The 18,767-nt window shown below is 39.8% G+C and overlaps 2 protein-coding genes and 1 long non-coding RNA gene across 10 annotated transcripts; 1 reads left to right on the top strand and 2 right to left on the bottom strand.

Moving 5' to 3' along the window:
- Positions 1-985: 985 nt before the first annotated feature.
- On the top strand, positions 986-17,918 carry LOC110041407 (neural cell adhesion molecule 2-like). 8 transcript variants are annotated; one of them, XM_089293469.1, is made up of 8 exons: positions 3,423-3,561; positions 4,613-4,640; positions 7,057-7,140; positions 10,843-10,931; positions 12,931-13,194; positions 14,629-14,913; positions 15,377-15,661; positions 16,476-17,918. In XM_089293469.1, the coding sequence occupies exons 4-8, from the start codon at positions 10,865-10,867 to the stop codon at positions 16,553-16,555; spliced, it is 981 nt and encodes a 326-aa protein (XP_089149595.1). In that variant the 5' UTR covers positions 3,423-3,561; positions 4,613-4,640; positions 7,057-7,140; positions 10,843-10,864; the 3' UTR covers positions 16,556-17,918. The 8 variants fall into 8 exon arrangements, with proteins under 8 accessions (XP_089149600.1, XP_089149595.1, XP_089149594.1 ...); XM_089293468.1 differs by having other exon boundaries at positions 10,832-10,931; XM_089293474.1 differs by lacking the exons at positions 3,423-3,561; positions 4,613-4,640 and adding an exon at positions 986-1,004 and having other exon boundaries at positions 10,832-10,931.
- LOC149109774 (THAP domain-containing protein 1-like) lies at positions 8,683-9,455 on the bottom strand (the record flags this gene model as incomplete). The annotated part of the gene is made up of 3 exons (XM_089293094.1): positions 8,683-8,957; positions 9,051-9,270; positions 9,348-9,455. Coding segments are annotated over 3 exons (495 nt in total), but the record flags the coding sequence as incomplete, so codon positions are not given.
- LOC149109773 (uncharacterized) lies at positions 15,142-16,589 on the bottom strand. The gene is made up of 2 exons (XR_016208391.1): positions 16,461-16,589; positions 15,142-15,564 (listed from the first exon to the last, which is right to left on the bottom strand). It is a non-coding gene; the product is annotated as an uncharacterized LOC149109773 (long non-coding RNA).
- Positions 17,919-18,767: the final 849 nt, after the last annotated feature.

Genomic DNA, 18,767 nt, shown 5'->3' with positions numbered 1-18,767 from the left:
AGAATTTGTGCAACTATCCGGTAAAAATAGGTTTTTCATTCACTGGTAAAAACCTTTAAAACATAATAGAACAAATTCAGAATTAGGAAAACTAGAACGGGACTTACATCCGGAGGACTCATAACAGGATGTAGTTTTTGGTTTACTGGCAGATGGGCTTATAATCGGGGGGGGGGGGGGAGCTTATAGGTTGTGGGGGGCTTAATTAAAGCGGAAATTTACGTTAGTTCTCGAACAGTCAAACTCACAGGCCTTGTTGAAAACTGATGAACGGCCAACATTTGAAACTGAAAAATGAGAAAAACTCTGCATTTTGACTGCCTGTCAGTACTGTCAAAAGAGGTCTTGGTAGAATCTGTTTCTCCGGCAGCTGTCTCCCGGAAGTAAGCTCCTAAATTTGATATAATTACTCCAGCCCAACTTTAGACTCTGATAATCTTCAAAATCTTTACTAACAGCTTGTAATCACCTTTTCACAAAATACGAAACCCACGCTCAGTAAAGAATGAAAATAAATTAGTGAGGGTAATTACTGGCAAGCTCATCACATAAATCACAATAACCTGAGAATAAAAACTGAAACAATTTGCGGTTTTTGGCGAATTGTATATCTGGCCTTAGTTTCGAATGTAGTTAATCGCAAAATACTGCAAATAATTATTTTTCCAATCGTTTTGTGACACCATTTAAAATACTAGGATATAGGCAAGCCGAGTGAAATACATGAAACTAAACCAAATGTCCATAGGATCTTGCACAAACAAATTTCGTCTTCCCGAAATGGAGAATGTTACGTTAATAAGCATAAAACTTTGCCGTACATGCTGTTTATAAAAGAAATTCCACCAGGATCGACCGCGTCGTAAATAATTTATGCGGCGTTGACGCTTTGTTGTTTTGGGGATAATTATCTTCTGTATAAATTCTCGTAAGACTTCCGTACAGTCCGACTCGAAACACTCCTGATTAATAGTATTTCGTCGTGGCTAGCTCCGTTGAATAAGGTGAGTAAATCTATTAATTCCACAATAGCGAGTTGATTAACTTCACTTACTGAAATAACGGAAAAGCAAATACCCCATTCTCAAGTATACTAACACAGCCGGCTAAATTTTTAACCAGTGCTGTTTATCGCTTTCGTTGTGCCTTCACAATGTATTGTATTTTAGCTCCGTCGCACTCCATTTTCAGGATGTCTAAAAGACCAATATGAAAAAACTGTCCTTTGACTAAAAAACTATTTTTAAAATTAAACGACAGAAGGCTTATAACTAAATAACTTTTGATTCCCGTAAATAGTGAAACAATGCTATATTTACATTCAATCTGTTATACTATGGAGGCTCTCCGCTCTATATATTGAATTGTTCCCCGCGTCGAAGCACAGTTTTTCCGATTCAAGATAACAACAAAACAGAACAAGTTTAATCGAAATTTATATTTTCCTCGAGTAGAGCCTAAAAAACTTTTAATTACGGTTAAAAAAATACTCAGGATAAACACATAGGTGATTTAAGCAACGAAACACCTTTATTTCTCACGGTTAACTAATTCGGTTTTCTTTTCGAACTTAGTGATCAAATCCACTGTGTTGGATCAAAGTGATTTTAATTCCGGATCAGGAATCCTGGCCATAAGTTTTAACAATCACCCCCGATTTGTTTTTAACAGTGACTCTAAATTTGTGGTACAAATTTCAGTGGGTAAATCAAAAGACCATGCAAAATATATCTCAGATAGATAAGAAAAATATACTTGGCTTATCTTCATAATAGCTCTTTTTCAAAGCTATCTAATAAAGAGAAATTGAAACGATCTGCATCAGAATTGGTTCCAAAATCATTGTACAATAAAATGAAGTAAAAGGTGGTCTGTGGAAAGCAATATAACCCAAACAAACCATTTGGGAAATTTTCAATTTATCCTTCGTACGATCAAGAATTCCTTTGACAATTATCATGATCAAAACACTCAAACCGCATGAGACGGTTGAGACTAAATTTCTACTGGTGAAAATTTGTTATCTTTGTTCCATTTCCACGGGTTGGAAGTGGAAATAATTAGCCGTTTATTGGCCGCGCTGAAAATCAGTCAGTTAAACGCGAGGTAGAGAAATACGACGAACGCGAAAAAATTACAAAGGCCTCGCGATACACTGAAGCTGATAAACTAGAAAAAGTTCTGCTAAAAGTTCTTCAGACAATGTGAGTTGTTTTCAATCGTGCAAATTATTCAAGTCACAGACATTTGTTTTCCTTTATAATACGTTTATTCATTAAATTGCCTTAAAGCGCAAGACCACTTCCTACTCATCCACTACTTTAGAACCAATCAAACAGCCGCGTCAACTAATTCGACCAATCAGGAATGACCTTGGTTACACGCCATTTAAAGGATATTGCTGAGCATGCAGTTTTCGCTAGTCATCGATGCTACTAAGCAACATGAAAACTTCTGAGGTGAGCCCATGGTCTTTAGCGGTGAGCTGGGCAACGCATTCTCCAGGTTTTATGTGACATGTTCAACTGTTTGGATCAGCTATGTCAAAAGTACGGTGGCCCACAACTGTCACGGCAAAACAAAAAGTCAAGGCACTACAAACTTAACTCACGGCAAGATAATGTTATCTGACGGCAAAACAAAATTAACTCACGGCAGTACACCATTAATTCACGGCAAAACGAAATTAACTCACGGCAAAAAAAAAATTAATTCACGGCAAAACGAATTTAACTCACGGCAGAACACCCCTAATTCACGGCAAAACAAAGTTAACTCACGGCAAAACAAAGAAAACGAGTTGGTCAGCGGTTGTCATTTGCTTTTCAAATGGTATGTCGTGTAACAGTAACCCACTGCTCGCCGTGAGTTAATTTCTTTTTGCCGTGAATTAATGATGTACTGCCGTGAGTTGATTTTGTTTTGCCGTCAGATAACATTATCTTGCCGCGAGTTAAGTTTGTAGTGCCGTGACTTTTTGTTTTGCCGTGACAGTTGTGGGCCACTGTACAAAAGCGTCAAGTGAAAATTCCATGAAGATTTAATAGCTTGAATCCTAGGGTACTTGCACCCCAGAGTAAAATGTGAGGAGGGGAGATTGGTTACGAACAGTAACAGTGCCCGGAAGTGAAGTTCGAGAAAAGTCAAGTACAGGAGACATCTTTTCCCAGATCTGAATTTTAGATTTTTTTTAACGGAAAAAATTGCATGAATAATTTTATTCCGAAAAAAAATTATATCACTAACGGCAGATTTCTATTTACGGTATTGTATTAGCCCCGATCCTTCTAAAGTGAGCGGTTGTACCGTGTAAAAACATGAACATAAGTTTAGCCCGAAGTGATGTTGACTCAGTAAATATAGGTGTAACAATGAAAACAACAGTCAATGTGCTGCTTAAAAATTATATGCACACACAATTTCGTATGCAAATGACTGTTCGGAGTCAAGCAAACAGGGGAAATAATTTTAACAACCCACCAGTCATTTACGCAAATGTTTTCGAATACTTCGAACGTTGTGACGTTAGGGAGGCACGCTTAAAAAATAATCAGCGATCAAGTAAGTGAAAAAGCAGTCTGTTTTGAATTTTTGAAAATTTATCGTGAGCTCCTGGTCGAGAAAATTCATTTGTTTGAATGGAATAGGCGAATGAGTTGAAACAGAGTATTTAGAAATCAGTTAACGGATGAATATTTTAACACTTTGAAGATGTACCACGGCGCTTTTTGTACGCGCAAACCGTTTTCGAGTAATGAAGATTTATGTGCTAAGTTATTGAGCGGAGTGTTGAGTTTAAGCGCACGATTTCGATCGAAGTGAGTTTGTTGTTCTAGTTGTGAGATGTGACCGACGTTGCCTGATGTTACGGCCATGACACAAAAGGGACGGCAATTTTATGAGTAGGTTCTAATTCATCGAGATTTCATGTCGCGTTTATTCGCGAGCAAGATCTTACGGAAAGATCGAAAGATGGATTAGATGGTCGAAAACTGTTGTTAAGTTGACACGCGTATAAAACGCTTTCAAGGCCATACTGGATGGCTCGCTATTTCATCCGGATAATAAAGCGAACTTCCAGTTTCTTCTAATGCAAATCATTATCAGCATAGAAGTCACATCTCAATCTAGTTGTCTTGCTAATACAGCTCACGATTTTCGCAGTAAAAATAAGGATAAATATTGAAAATAGCCGAACAGACGTGAGTTCGATAGCGACAGTAATGGAGTTTAATCTATATGCTATCTATAGTAATTGAATGCAAGCAAACTCTTTTTTATTTTCATCTTTTCCTTTCATTTTTAAGTAGCAGCCATGCCAGGTAATTGCAGGTTCCACTCGCCCATTTCGATAGACAGTTTATTTAAATCTTTATGATTTTTTGGCAACTGTTGTAAAGATGAGAAAACATTTGCAAAAACACTTCTGTTTTTTTTTTCACTATTATAGCATTGGCTACCCCATCTTTTTTCCTAAAAATCCCCACAGAATAATCAAGTTTTAAAAAGAGCCGGGAGGCATTAAAAAAACAAAACAAAACTTTCGCCCTGTAGGGAATATAAAGCCGAATTATTAGGAATGGTGATTTTAACATATTTTTTTGTATCTCAGGAAAACGCCAAGCAGCTTAATTGAACAGGTAAAATGTCTTTTTCTTCACGGGAGATAAAGAACGCGGACCAATTTGCCAGAAATTTCTAGCCTTTTTTTTCTCACTATGTCTTTTTACTAATTATTATTTGTCCAAAAACCCATAAAAAACAATTTAAATTTTATCAACACAAACAAATACATAGTTGTTCAAGGAAAATTGGATCGAATGTTTCAGTACGTGTTCACGCAGCGGAACACGTATCCTCATGGCGCCGGGAGTTTTAAATTCTAGCAAGAGGAGAACAGAACAGAGATAATTGTGAGTGTAAATGATCAGGGAGGACTCTAGATCTTTCGTTTTATCCTTCCCTTCCTAGCACCTTTAGACGGTATAGAACGCTACAGAAGGCCTAGTACCTACTAGTACCTGTTTGGTACGCTTCGGTAGTATATCAAGCGAGTTTGGCTTAGCCGTGGTTCGTATTTTGACGAACATGTTTTGCCGCCGAAGCGAACCAAAGAAAGGTACAGTTAAGTAATTACCAAATCGTACCCAAATTCAGCCAAGTCACTATGATATGGAAGACATATCAGGTCAATAACTTGATATCGCAAAATATCAGGACAGTAGACACGGCTCCTAATTGGCTAATAGCAATTTGGGTACGGTAAACGGCTATAGCTAGAATCTCTATTCAGGAGCTGAGGTATATGGGGCGGGAGAGTTGCCTCCTTCGTAACATTGACGAGGATATCTGGTTAGACAGAGTCTTGCTTCTCGGTTTTTCTCAGAATATGTCAGTATTAGCTATGAGTGTCGTCTGACTTCTTATATCCAGTGCATCTTTCCACGCGATGTTTCGATGTTACACGCACGGATATTTAGTAGATTCCTCCATTTTTTGCATTTGCATTTTTTGTTCATTTTGATTTGTCAATGAATTACACCAGCTTTGGCCATTTTGTGTGTTGCGTGAGGTTCCGTGTTACAAAAACAGCGGGGAAACTGTTTTGTTGAGGGCAGACCAATTTAGCCAAATTAATCTCGAGAAGAAAAAGCTTTGTTGAATGGTCTTACATAATTACCTTTTAAACGTTCTTTGGAATGTCCCAATTGAACTTATTGAAAGGAACATAAGTATACTTGTTGAGGTTGACATAAGACGGATCTCAAAGAAATTTAATCTCTTGACTAAACACAGGTGACAGTAGATATTCTTGCCCTTAATTTTTAAGTGGGCTGCGTGCTCGGCGACTACACGCAATTTCGTTGGCCCGGGACGATGACAAAATACTGTAGTCAAAATACTCGAGCGACGAAAAAGGGCTGGGCGCATTTTTCTCCTATTTTTCTGAGGACTTCGCCGCACATTTTCGTGGCTTCGCCGCATCGTAGCTGTTATTTAACCATCGCGCGAGAAAAGTACCAGCAGCAACATAGACACTGCAACGCGCGCGTATCCAGCAAGCGGTTAGAGAAAACACGCGGGAAATTAAAAGCTACGGACCTCGACGCCAAGAGTCGATGCTGGCCTGAGTGTTCTGTTAATTTTTCAAGTGGTCTTAATAACCGCGAAGAGACACAAACCAAAAATCTGGATTTATGAACACAGTTCGTTGAAGGGCTGCCAGGGCTGGATGGGAAGCTGGTCAGACTAGCTGAACAATGGCGCTGTTTTAGATGATTTCAATTAGTGAGTGAAGAGAACGATACAACAGCATTTCGACTTGAAATAGTATGAGCTAAATGCCTTGAAACATAGGTAAGGGAATGAAACATCGTTGTTGACTCGTGGAACAGTACTACAACATGGTCCGATATGCGCCTCTTAGTTTTGATAACGCTATAAACAGCAATGGACACAGAAAATATTAGTCCGAGATTTTACTTTGGTTGTAGAGTCTTAGGGAGTTTCCTACAGAAAGCTACAAAGACCTCTTTAAAATCTGGGTTGCGATAGCTAATACGTGAACCTGTATTTCATAACAGGAAAAGTGTGCTTCGTATCAGGTCTAATTCACATGGTATGCGAATATCGCGCGAATCCATGTCGTACTGAGTTGTTGAAAAACATCGCAGAAACGTCCATATAACTCCCCACGGCAAGCGAAGCGAGCGAGGAAAGATAAATTCGATTCAAACAAAGCTTATGTGAAGTCTTATCATCAACAAACACGGTTTCCAAAATATTGCTTTCCCATTTGTTACGAGGTTTTATCACCCGGTGCATATCTTGTTATTGCACAGGTTCCCATAATAAGACACCTGTTATCTCTATAGGGGCAGCTGATAATTAATGATATCTACACCGTATTTAAATAACGAAGTTGTATTGTGTCATGTTTTGGCGCATTTCAAGCGATCATCAGAGCTAAAACATGTCAATTAGTGATTTCCCTTTACTTCAGAGGAAAAGATTTATCTCACGAATGACAAGAGATCTGTTGTTTTACTGCTTCAGGGATGCCTTAGAGTGAACAGGGAATGGTGTACCTTTGTTGGCGTGGAGAGCTGCATATGTCACACTTGCCCTTCATAAGAAAAGGTGAGCGGGTCGTCTGTTTGACGGTTGCTATTTAAAGACGAATTACCTTGGAGGTAGTTCGGTTAGTCGTGATTGACTTCTTTCAATCTTCGTTCAGTAAAATGTTATGAAAATTTCTTTGATCCTCCCCCCACCATTATGGCTTATTGATTGAAATTACATCGCTGTTTCTAACTATCAAAGTCTAGCATCTGTTTCTCAACTACAAATTAAGTTCCGATATAACATCCCTCAGTAATTTATCTTACAGAAACCGATTTCGCCCGATCGAATTCTAATGGAACGAACGCTAACAAATCTCCTTGTTTTTTTAATCTGAACGCTCTTGTACGAGAATAACAAACAGAAACTGCAAGGTTTTGGTACGAAATTATAAATAAATAATGTGCATCGCCAAGTTATGACAGATATGGTTTTTTAGAAAAATTGAAAAGTAATGTTCAATATTTTCGCAACTGGTAGAGGACTTGCAAAGTTGACCAGTTAAAATCTCGATAGAAGATCCCCTTCGTTATGAGCAAAGAAACCACATAGACACTTTTAATTCTGAGGTAGAATACGTTTTCGCTCGTTTTACAATTTTTCTTTTGTTTTGTGTGAGTATGGAAATTAACGAAGTCACGGAATCAAAAAGCGTTATAATTAGGGTAGAGTGACATAACAATAACGAGTAATTCATTCAAAATAGCTAAAACGTCAAATTATCACAAAACATGAAAAGCCTAAGCATTTGGCTGCTGCTCTTCTGAATTTGGTAACAAAAGTGGCGAGTTTTTTAATTCATGGATGTCGAAAAAACCAAACGGAGCTCACTTATCTATCACACGTGGCCAATCGCGACATTGGTAGTAAGCACAACGGACCAATGAAATGCTCAGAACTGGGTCATGGAAGTGAGAAGCGTAACCCGCAATCAAATGGCCGCAAAGCCAAGCGCGGGAAAAGACACGCAAGCCTAGCTATGATTGGTTCATGCTTTGCTCCTGATTGGTTGAATAATGAGCATGCAGCATATTTCGATTGGGTTTCGACGAAATGCGATCGAGTAAACATAATCCTTTCCCTGTTCGAGGGTCTGATGGGATTGCTGAAAACGAATTGATTAGCTAAATTTTGAGCGATTAAACTGATTTCATCCCATTTCTAAGCTACCAATACGGTGCGTTCCTTTGGGGTAATCTGGATCAGGATCAGTGATCCAAAATCTTTCATATCATGGTACATCAGAGGAAGCGATGAATCCACTCTGGTCACAGATTCATCGGTTCCTTTGATACATCATGATCCGAGTGATCTTGGATCACTGATCCTGATCCAGATCACCCTAAAGAAACGCACCCTTAATTAAAGCTTGCAGATCTCAGATCTTATCTCTTAGTTAATAACGCCTTATTTCTCACTTGATAAGCCATCAGTTAACCCCCATCCAAACCCACCCCCCCCCCCCGAACCAACCTATTCCCAAAGCTTGTTTCTCGACCAAGCGACAGTTATGCATCTCATTACACTTTTTTAAGAGTCCTGGATTTTAAACTTAATTCGCCTTAATCACAGTCCGCCATGTTGGATGCAACGTCACCATTTTTCACATGAAAGCGAGGCCACGCGTGTTGAAACATCATGGCTGAGTCAGCGAGTACTTTGATTTCTTCAGAGTTTTGGTACTGCAATCCGGTGGACATACCGACAACAATATTTACCTGTGACAGTGACAGTGTATATTGGCTCGGGGAAGTCTACAACAACAGGAGAGGATGACAGTTCCGGTTGGACCTCCATAGAACTTTCCTCACCAGAAGCTTGGCCGAAAGTTGATGCTATGGATTAAAATGAAAAACATAAAAATACTTCTGATTATTTTACGATTTTAACCAAGGAATGTTTAAAGAGATACCGACAACAATATTTACCTGTCACAGTGACAGGGGACGATGGCACGCTTACATCAAACAATCGCACTCGTGCACGCGGTGGTTCTCGCTTTGTCGGAGATTTTCTTTTCCTGGGTGATCTTGACCAGCAAAAAATACTTGGAACTGCATGCTTATCCAGAACACGCTTCCCTGTTAAAGTTGTCTGAAAATCCGCTTCCTTAAAGTGTACAGAACATACTCTTGTGCTGTTTGTTATCTGTAGATGGACCAGATCATAATAATTAATGTAAATACATGCGCGCGACAATCACATCGATAACCTAACCAACTTACCTGGACACTTTTGCCCACGTCTCGCCGTATTTTGACAACCCACTGCTTTCGAATGGCTTCATCACTGGGAAATCGGTGAAAGATATGATTTGGAATATTTTTAAGCGATTATTTTTACATTGCAGCACTCAACAGTGATCTCCGTTGGGCATGATTGCAGATGATCGCCTTGTCTCCTCGATCGCCGGAAGTTGACTTTACACGCGTGGCCTCGCATTGGTGTCAAAAGTACATGACGTCAATCCAAGATGGCTGCTGTGCGATAAAGGCGAATTCTCTTTTTAAGGGATGTTTTTTAATCCGCATCTTGTTGATATTCATTACTCATTTTGCTCGACTTTAGCTTAAAAAGTTTTGAGCAGCGGAAACAAGGGCAGCGCTTAGGTACTTACAATCATGATCGAAACCAATTTACTAAATAAAACTAAAATTAGAGTAAACGATAAGTGCTTTAATAAATCACGCTTTTAAAAGTTTCCTCAAAAATGGGATCTCCGAGGTTGTCGTTCAGCAATTCTTTGACTTCACGACATCGTCATAATCATCAATGTTATTTTTGCCCTTTTTAAGTCAGTCATTTTTTTCAAAAGATAACGTGTACTATTTGTTAGCGATGTTTGTCCAGTTAAGGTTTTCATCAGAAGCGAAACGCTTTTAGGCGTGATTAATCATTTCAGTTTACGGGGGCCCGACCGAACCACCCCTGAATCCGCCCATGTAAAACATCTTGCTGTGTTCATTTCTGGACTACGAACTGAGCACCATTTTTCTAAGAAGATTAAAATTCCAGGGCGGGGTTTCCTCGCAGCTTTTTCTTTTACGTAAATCACAGTTTTTTAAAGTAACATATCAATAAGAGACATGCACTATATATCGGCAACACTAAAAGACCAATAATCTGCGCGGTAATGTTTAGCCCAAAAAATTCCTCGAGACCACACGTGATAAAACATCGTGTGAACATGTCTTGAGTCACAACGTTGGCACAAGAAGAAAGGCTGAAAAACGGCAAGTGTTTAATTCCCCGATTAATTTTAGACTGTGTTTGTAACAAATTAAACAATGTAAAAATGTTTCCATATTTGAGCTCATGACTTTTTCGCGAATGATTATTGATCAACCAATGCATGAAACATTTATATTCTTTATATAGGCTTCATCAGCTTCGTCAAGCGTGCTAGAGAAAACAAAAATTGTCAAGGGGATTTAAGCTTGTGTTATTTTAGTATCAGTTAACGCAAGCAAAGTAGTTTTGTTATTTTTATTTCGGTGAGATCCTTGCATATCTGTCATGTTAACATGAGTTTCTAATGGGAACATCATTTCGCAGCTTGACTTTAAACCCCCGGAAAACACGTCATTATCGGTGCAATATTATACAGATGTAATATCCACCCATGTGTTTTATACTGTTGCGAAATATCGCTCACGCGCATATACAAGACTTAACGCTTGTTTAAAAATAATTGATTATTTATTCAAAGTTATGTTCTAGGAGCTTTACCCCAAGTCAAAGAATGAGCGAGCCGCTATTAAGAGGAATGTTGGTGGCGTTAATTTCCTGCTTCTGGATAATGAAATGCGGTAAGTCGTGTATTTACTGTACGAGAAATAAAGCTGTGTCAAATATCATGAAAATATTGCCTAAAACGCATGTTGACGACTGAGAATTGGCGCAAGGGAAAGAAAGCTTTATCGCGTGGAGAAGCTAAAAAGGTCGGTAGATCAAGGCAGATCATAATTTAAAATTCTTGTAGTCTGGGTTGTCATAGATAAAGAAAGCGAAGGTTTAATGCATCTGTTGAAACAGCTCAATTGGCTGGCCTGATAAAATCAGAAAAACATGCGAAGAACAGCCCGATCGTCCCAATAACAGAACGCAAAATTTTGATATCATTTGAGGGAAAATTAAAATTCTTATTGGTATGTTTTTTTCTGTCGTTGAAATGGCCATGAGCAATTAGTTCCTGAGACTTAGCTTTTGGTGATATGGCTTAAACGAAAAGGAAGTGACAAGATAAGGCAAACACGTCACGCAAATGCTTTGTAAGTGACGTAATTCAATACCGTTTCTTGTTCATCTGTCAGAACAGCTGTATCGGGCGTGCCACAAACCATTTATAAACTTCAGTATTTCGTCATGGAAATGATTTCCGTCACACGTGACTTTGACACAATGGGAACTTTCTCGTCACGCGGAATCGCGGAATCGCGCGATCGTGCGAGAATAGTGAAAAGGAACACATCGCGCGAGGATACGCAGGCGCTGGGAGCTCCTCGCGCCCGCATAGTTTGAGCTAACAAGCATAGCGTAGATCAGAGATTGACTTAAAGGGTAAAAGGTTACTGAAATTAGAAGATAACGAAAACCATGCAATTAATCTTTGTCGCTCATTGTAAGATAAAGATCGAGAAAAAAAATACAGATCTTTGCGTTCTTTGCGGCGGATTTTCCTCGAGCAAAAGAGAGACTTCTCTCAGTTGATTTATGACCTGGTTGGGTACAAGTTGGCAATTAAGACAAGAAGAGAAACCAAGTCACTTATTACTGAGCTATAATTCAAGAAAACTACCGGTACTGTACCTCAAAATTTCCTAGTCCATAATGAAGATAAAGTGAAAGAATTTTAAGCATTCTAATGATTCAGTGACGGTAGTGAATTGTCGATGAAGATAAGCTAAGCTGTTGTAGCTGGAATTTTTTCTCCAACAGCGCGCTCTGATTCTCTCATTCGAGGTCACATGATACGTACTATTGATCCCAGAAGTCCGTTGAAATGGCTCTTTTTCAGGCCGCTTGCTAACCTGCGTCGCAGACGCAACCTACCGCGGGTAAATTTTCCGTCTGTGACCCAGGCTAGCCGTTTTCATGCACTGTTGGTTTCATTCACGTGATTAAAAAAAAAGTGATCACGTGATGACGGTTTTCATGATCGTATGATGAGTGTATATCTGCCCTTGGGATCGGGGAAATTGCTTCACAGTTTGTTTAAAAGTTAGTTGAGTTTCGCACTTTCTAGCGAGATACAATCCAAGATATGTTACAGAGAAGAGTTCCACAGATGCAAAATCCATCGCATGGAAAAGATTTGCCTCGAACTTGGTACTTTTGAGAAATTTAAATTGCAACAGCAGTGCTGCAAACTGTGGCCATCCGTTCCAAGACAGTGCCAAGAGATGCTTGTCGTCACGTGGTCACTTTTTTGAATCAGGTGAATGAAACCAGCAACGGTAAGTGCAATGGCCTGAAAAAAAGCCATTTCAACGGACCGTGGGATCGTCATATAGTAACAATGAAACTGTATCCCGCCAAACGCTTCTGACGTCGAGTGCAGAATCTGAGACGTCATGATCACATGGAGTGCGCTGTTCTTGGCCAAAATCCCTCCATTGGCATGTCTAGCATGCATAAATGTTTTCCGCAAGTAGTAGCTAGTAGTTATGCAAGTTCAAGTAAATACCCTCAAAGTAAGACTTAATTAAAGTTATTCTTCGTCAAGAGAAAATTCCTCTTGTCTTCGTGCTCTTAATACTGTGCCGCTTCCTGCGACTTTTACTAACGATTTATTTTCCTTTCATCCAGAGGGTGCTGTCTCAGTGAGTGCAAGACATAATGCCCCCGAGGGCGACAAAACCAGTATTAACTGCTCGGTGACAGACGAAGCGTTCACTGGATGGTTTGACTCCAGCGGACGAAAAATAACCAGTGACTCATCACAAAGAATTCATGTGCGAGCAGATGGAAGTCTTAAGTATCTGGAGATCAGCAAGGTCAATAGAACGGACCGCGGCACCTACGAATGCCGAGGAAAGACGAAAAAGGCGCAAGTTATGTTACTTGTGGAATGTATGTATCATAAATGGGGGAGGAAGTTTCCTAAGTCCTTTATAAGCCCCTACCCCTTCCCAGATTTAATTTCGCGACAAACGTAAATAGATAAAAACCATCGAACTTCTGCACAATGGTCACCTTGGGGACAGAGGAAAGTGGCCGCTGCAGGAAAGTGGTCGTTATCGGGAGGTACGGGTGTAATATGACACGGTTTTTTCTTGGAGTTCAATGTTTTTATCTTTAAAAAAATGCTTCGTGTAGCAAGTAATCTCAATCACAATATATCAAAAAAGAAACAGAGACAAACGAGGCGCGGTATGGATCAAGTTTTGTGAACTTTTCCAATAAAAAATGGGGATGTTCCGTTACAATGCCATGAAAAAACTGGTGTTTCGGCAGTGCTGCCTTCATCCAATCAGAATTATTCCTCCGACAAGCTGGTGCTAAGTGCACTGACCAGTAAGATCTAAGATCTGACTTTATATCCATTTTAACTGGTTACTCGTTTTCCCGCGGTTTTCATGCACAAGGTGTATTTGTTTTTCCGCGCCTACCATCGGCTTTTGACTTTGCTTCAAGTTCTCCGTGATTATAGACCTTATTCATAAATGGCTGCCAATTTAAAATTCTTTTGTATGCATTTAAATTAGCCCAACCAACCTCGTTTAGAGTAAAACTTCTTTTGAATTATCAACTCAAAAACGAGGTTAGCTAGGCTAATTTTAATAATTACACAAGAATTTTTTAATTGGCAGCCATTTATGAAAAGGCTCTATATTAGTGCTTTGTAGCACATAAAAAACTTCAACCTCGTTCCCAAGATTTCTCTTCTTTTTTCGCTCCAGAGGGCAGGAAAAAGAGAAACCCTGGGAACGAGGTTGAGAAAACTTCTCGAAGATTATTTTTACAATAACTGTCTTATTTCTCGCGCGCTGATTGGCTCATTTTTATCACGAGTAAGGGTACAGACGGATAAAATTTTAATTTATGTACGCTTTTAAGTTCAACGTTCAGCTGTCAAACTGTCAACTTTTTAACCAATGAGATTTTATTGACTTTTTTAAGTAGCCAATCAAAAAGCGAGAAAAGCTATTGACACTGTTCGCTTCATTTTGAATAAAATTTACTTATCTTTGTTTACGGCAAGTTTACGGCGTCTTTTCCCCTCATTTATTCCCGGCATTTGACCATTTTGGGGTCTTGTTATCGTAAAAAAACAAATTGACGTCAGTTTTTTATGCATCTGTCCTCTTACTGATGGTAAATTTCATCATAACATTGTCAAAGTTTACTGCGGAACCACTCGCCTGCGACTCGTGGTTGCACAGCCACTTTGACAATGTTATGACGCAATTTATCATCAATAAGAGGACAGATGCATAAAAAACTGACGTCAATTTGTTAAGTTGATAGCATTTACACAGTAACGACTGCCGCTTTTCATTGCAGATAGTCCCGTTTTAATCCGCGACAGATCCTCACGGAAAACTACATTTTCATCTCCAGACAGTGGTGAAGATGTCACGCTTACTTGCGAATTTGACGGTTTTCCAACACCGGAAATAAAATTCCAAAAAGATAGTATTGAACTGAACACTAGTGACGTCACTAGCGGAGCAGGTTTTGCTTCATACAAGTTTCGCGTGAGAAGTCAAGGTGATTTTGGATTTTACTCGTGTGTTGCTACAAATAGCAGAGGAAGTGAGACATACTACATGGAGGTATACGAAAGAGGTAAATTAAACATGTTGTGGTTTACTTTCAAGTTTTTCCTTTTTTCTGAGTTCAAGGTGTGTATGAGCACGGATGGTCTTCTGAGGGGTCTGGAGCAAGAGAAAAAGGGAAATCTCTCCTCAATGGTCGTGTTCAAAGACTCCCCGTCTAATTTGAAAGCCTGAAATGGGCCCGGGCCGAAGGAAGAGATTTAAAACCTGTCGACATTTTTGCAAATTTTACTCTAGGTTTACTTTTTTTCTAAGTTTACTGGTCCTCTAATAAGTGCTTTTATATTAATTACTTTTTTTTTCTCGTGTGAGGGTGCAAAGATCTCTCTTTTTTAAGCACTCATGTGATTATATTAAAATAACAAAGAAATGTACTGTCCCTAAACGATACTACCCCAAGGGTATGATGAAGTTTGGAAAGGGTTGGACTCAAAAAGCAAAGGATCTTGAAATCGCTGTGTTCTTTGTTCCAGGCCCGCCCGAGCCTCCAAACAACGTTCAAGTGTTTCCGACTTGTGACAGGATTGACGTTACATGGGAAGCGTCACGCAAGGATGGTGGAAGTGCCGTGACAGGCTACATGATTAGACTCCAGCGGGGAGAGGAAACAGTACAATCAGAATCCCTTTCGACCTCACAACAAACCACAAGTCTTGGAAGTCTGGAGAAGGGAACAGAATACGAAGTTCAAATAAGTTCCAGAAATGCTCTGGGCGAGGGAGAGTGGAGGGTGGTTTTTGTCAACACTACTGTGACATGTAAGGAAAGCTATGCTCGCTATTCTAACCCCCTTGAAAAGGCTATGTAGGTGTGTGCGACCCTAAAGGGTGTGAGGTTTGAATGGTTTTAGTCAACCTCGTTCCCAGGGCTTTTCTCTTTATCTCTAAAAGAAAAGCCCTGGGAACAAAATTAGGTTTTGGTATGAAAAAAGGTATGATTATCCCTCTGACTTGGCATTGGGTATTACGTTTAGGGTATTAATTTTTGCATTAACATTGGCAAATTTGTCGCCCTTTTCAGGTGGTCACGCAAATGGAAGCCAATTCTGGTTAGCTGCGGTCATATATTAGAGCAGTGTAATAATTTTAGAAGTCTGAAATGCGGTCTCGATTTTTCTCTCAAGTCTGAAATAGGGTATGGAAAATCTCAGATTTTGATCTGAAATAGGGTACTGGTTTCAAGGTTCGGCCCGCACACCCCCACCAAAACGTTGGGGAGTACCCCCGGGAATCTAACGTGGCATCAAGTCGCCGTGAACGTGCTTGTCCTCGTGACATGACTCGAGGGTAATTGGACTCGTACGCGATCATCGTGATCGGGATTGCGATAAATGTGTATGTGTAAATCGCGTCCACCAGAATGAAATTTGGAAAAGAAAATCAATTTCCTGAATTGTTTGGTGTAACAAGACATTTTTCACTGACATCGCGTTAAATAGTGAATTTTGTCATTTTCAGCACTCTGAGCACGGGGGATAGCAGGGTGGGTGGGTGGGGTGGGGCTTTCTCCTGACGAGGACTAATCAGTCGTAACCACAAGAAAACCAAGTTTTTTTACCTTCTCTCTCTCTAGGTACAGGAAGACACACATCTTCAGCGAGCAAGTTGTCGCTTGTTCCGTTGATGATTATGAACGTCTATGGCGTACTTTGAAGAGGGAAGAAAACCTCGCGGAAGAACAGCAGCCATGACCTGTCTTAAGCGCAAACGGCATGTTAAGGGACATCATAACTGCTTAGTGGTGATACAGAGTAAAGTCAGACAAGCTAATCGTCCTAAAGGAAAGCCAGTTAGTCTTCCTTCCAGTTCCCACCGCAGCCGTTATCCGAATCGTAACACAACGCCCGGAGAAGCACTGCGTTACGCAGGCGCTCGAGGGAGACCACCAACTTGTCACAGTCGTCACGCAAACTGATTGAAGAACAGTCAGGACTAGTGCTTATCAATATTTGCGTTGGACTAACCTGTAAATTTCAAACTATGATGTGCAAGTTATTTTGCGACATAGAAACTAGATTGGAATTATCGGATTCTCACAAAGGAACGCGGAACTGGATATGTCAAGGAAAGATTAGAAGATGATTAGAATTTTATTGCAAGGAGGCTAGACCCAGAAAATATATCAACAGGAACAGGTTATTAACTTAATCCGAGTTCCTGTACTTTGTTTTATCTTACTGGCTCAAGCATCATCGAAGTCAGAAATCTTTGATTCCATCCCACAAGGTTGTGTGCACCCGTTTATTATTGCCACATTGTAAAATGTTTTGATGGCGAAAGAGCAATATGCATAAAAGGTAGCGGCAGACTCAAGGAAAGAGTTGGGGGGAGAGGGATTGCAGAAGTGACAACGTTCAGAGAATGTGATCTTTTGATATATTATACCGTATGGCACTAAATTTTTGCGGGTTCTAATTTTTGCGATTTTGCGGCTTTTCCCACGATCCGCAGAAAAAAAGAAGTTTCGGCAAAAGATAATCTCGCAAACATTTTCTCCACAAAAATTTACTCCACTGGCGAAATTATACATACGAACATCACAAGTAGAATCTTGTTGCTGCCATCAGCCACACAAAAGCACAATGTAATTGTGATAAAGTGACACTGATCACTGGATTACTGTGTTTTTTATCTCTACATGTTGTTTTACTTTCAATTGTTTTAATTTCAGTTATTAAACGTGACTGCCCGAAAATCGCAAAAATTAATATCCAGAAAGCAAAGCCAGTCCTTTACAATCGCAAAAATTAGTTCCTGTAAAATACAAAAACAATCGTCGATTCGCAAAAACTCCCGCAAAAATTTAGTGCCACACGGTACGCATTTTTTTTTTGGACAATTTTCCTGTGTAGCATACCCCCCCCCCCCCCTTCAGATCCTCTCTTAATTTTGTCTTTCGTACTTACAACTCACGTTGAAAGAATGCTTAGGTTCACCAAAAATACAAATATTGTTTGTAAGAAAGTTTTACAGGTGTAAAAAATTCAAATGTTTTACAGTAAATTTCAGATGCACATTGTGTCTATTTGTCTTGTTTATCTATGCCATACCACAAAGAATCTCCCGTGGAGGTTCGCGCGCGAGGAGTCGCGAGGGAACGCGGAAATGAAAAAGGATAAGATTGGTTACACAACACACTATCTATGGTTGTCCCTTAGGGAAGTGAGGCATAGGTAAACATTTATTTCGATCCAAAATACGATGACGGTGCGGAGTGGGTGCACGCGAAACATGAGGACATTTTTAGCTCATCAAAGGAAGTGATTGTAGTAACAACTTGACTGCCAAAAATACACTCATCTAGATGCGAGCTACTCGTGCACAAGACGCAAGAGGCCTCATGTGGGATGACTGAGCACAAATCTCTCTCCTCCGCTGTTGTTTTCATATTTTTGGAAGGGTGAAACAAAAACAAATGAGCAATAATTTCCGTTCGCTTTGACAGGAAAGACTGCAGGATAATTTCCTAACCCAAACATCGTGATATACTTATCAAACCACTATCGGACCGCATCGATGGTGAACCAGAGCATAGCGATAAGCGCACAAGTCAAGCGAGTTTCGACATTTGCTGTTTTCCTAGATCGCCCGGATTTTTTTTTTAGTTTCTGCCATAATGTATCAGTTAAAAGCCTCCCCTAACCGTACCTGGGCAATCTACGAGGATTGCGGAGGATAGCCACATACCGACAGACCGGCTTAGAACCCAAGGGCGCCAAGCATTCTATATCGTCGCACCGCCCAACACAGCTTGAAAAGCACAAAATAACCTGCTACTGTAAAGAAATAATTTCTTTTGTCTTGGGATCAATCCGCATTCCAGTTAAAATTTACCTCATAAATTGTATTGTTTAAATTGTCCACA

The sequence above is a fragment of the Orbicella faveolata genome, unplaced genomic scaffold (genome assembly GCF_042242905.1).
Source record: "Orbicella faveolata isolate gen_17 unplaced genomic scaffold, um_ofav_v1 contig_25, whole genome shotgun sequence".
In the NCBI taxonomy this organism is placed as follows: domain Eukaryota; kingdom Metazoa; phylum Cnidaria; class Anthozoa; order Scleractinia; family Merulinidae; genus Orbicella; species Orbicella faveolata.
Note: the sequence above shows the minus strand (reverse complement) of the source record. Positions and strands in the feature narration are given on the sequence as shown.

What these genes read in the sequence shown, in the direction of transcription:
- LOC110041407 (XM_089293467.1), top strand. Translation starts at nt 12,704, where the DNA reads ATGGAGTGCGCTGTTCTTGGCCAAAATCCCTCCATTGGCATGTCTAGC. An exon ending in TTCAAGTAAATACCCTCAAA is followed by an intron (nt 12,816 to 12,930) that starts GTAAGACTTAAT and finishes CCTTTCATCCAG; the next exon opens with AGGGTGCTGTCTCAGTGAGT. An exon ending in AGTTATGTTACTTGTGGAAT is followed by an intron (nt 13,195 to 14,628) that starts GTATGTATCATA and finishes TTTTCATTGCAG; the next exon opens with ATAGTCCCGTTTTAATCCGC.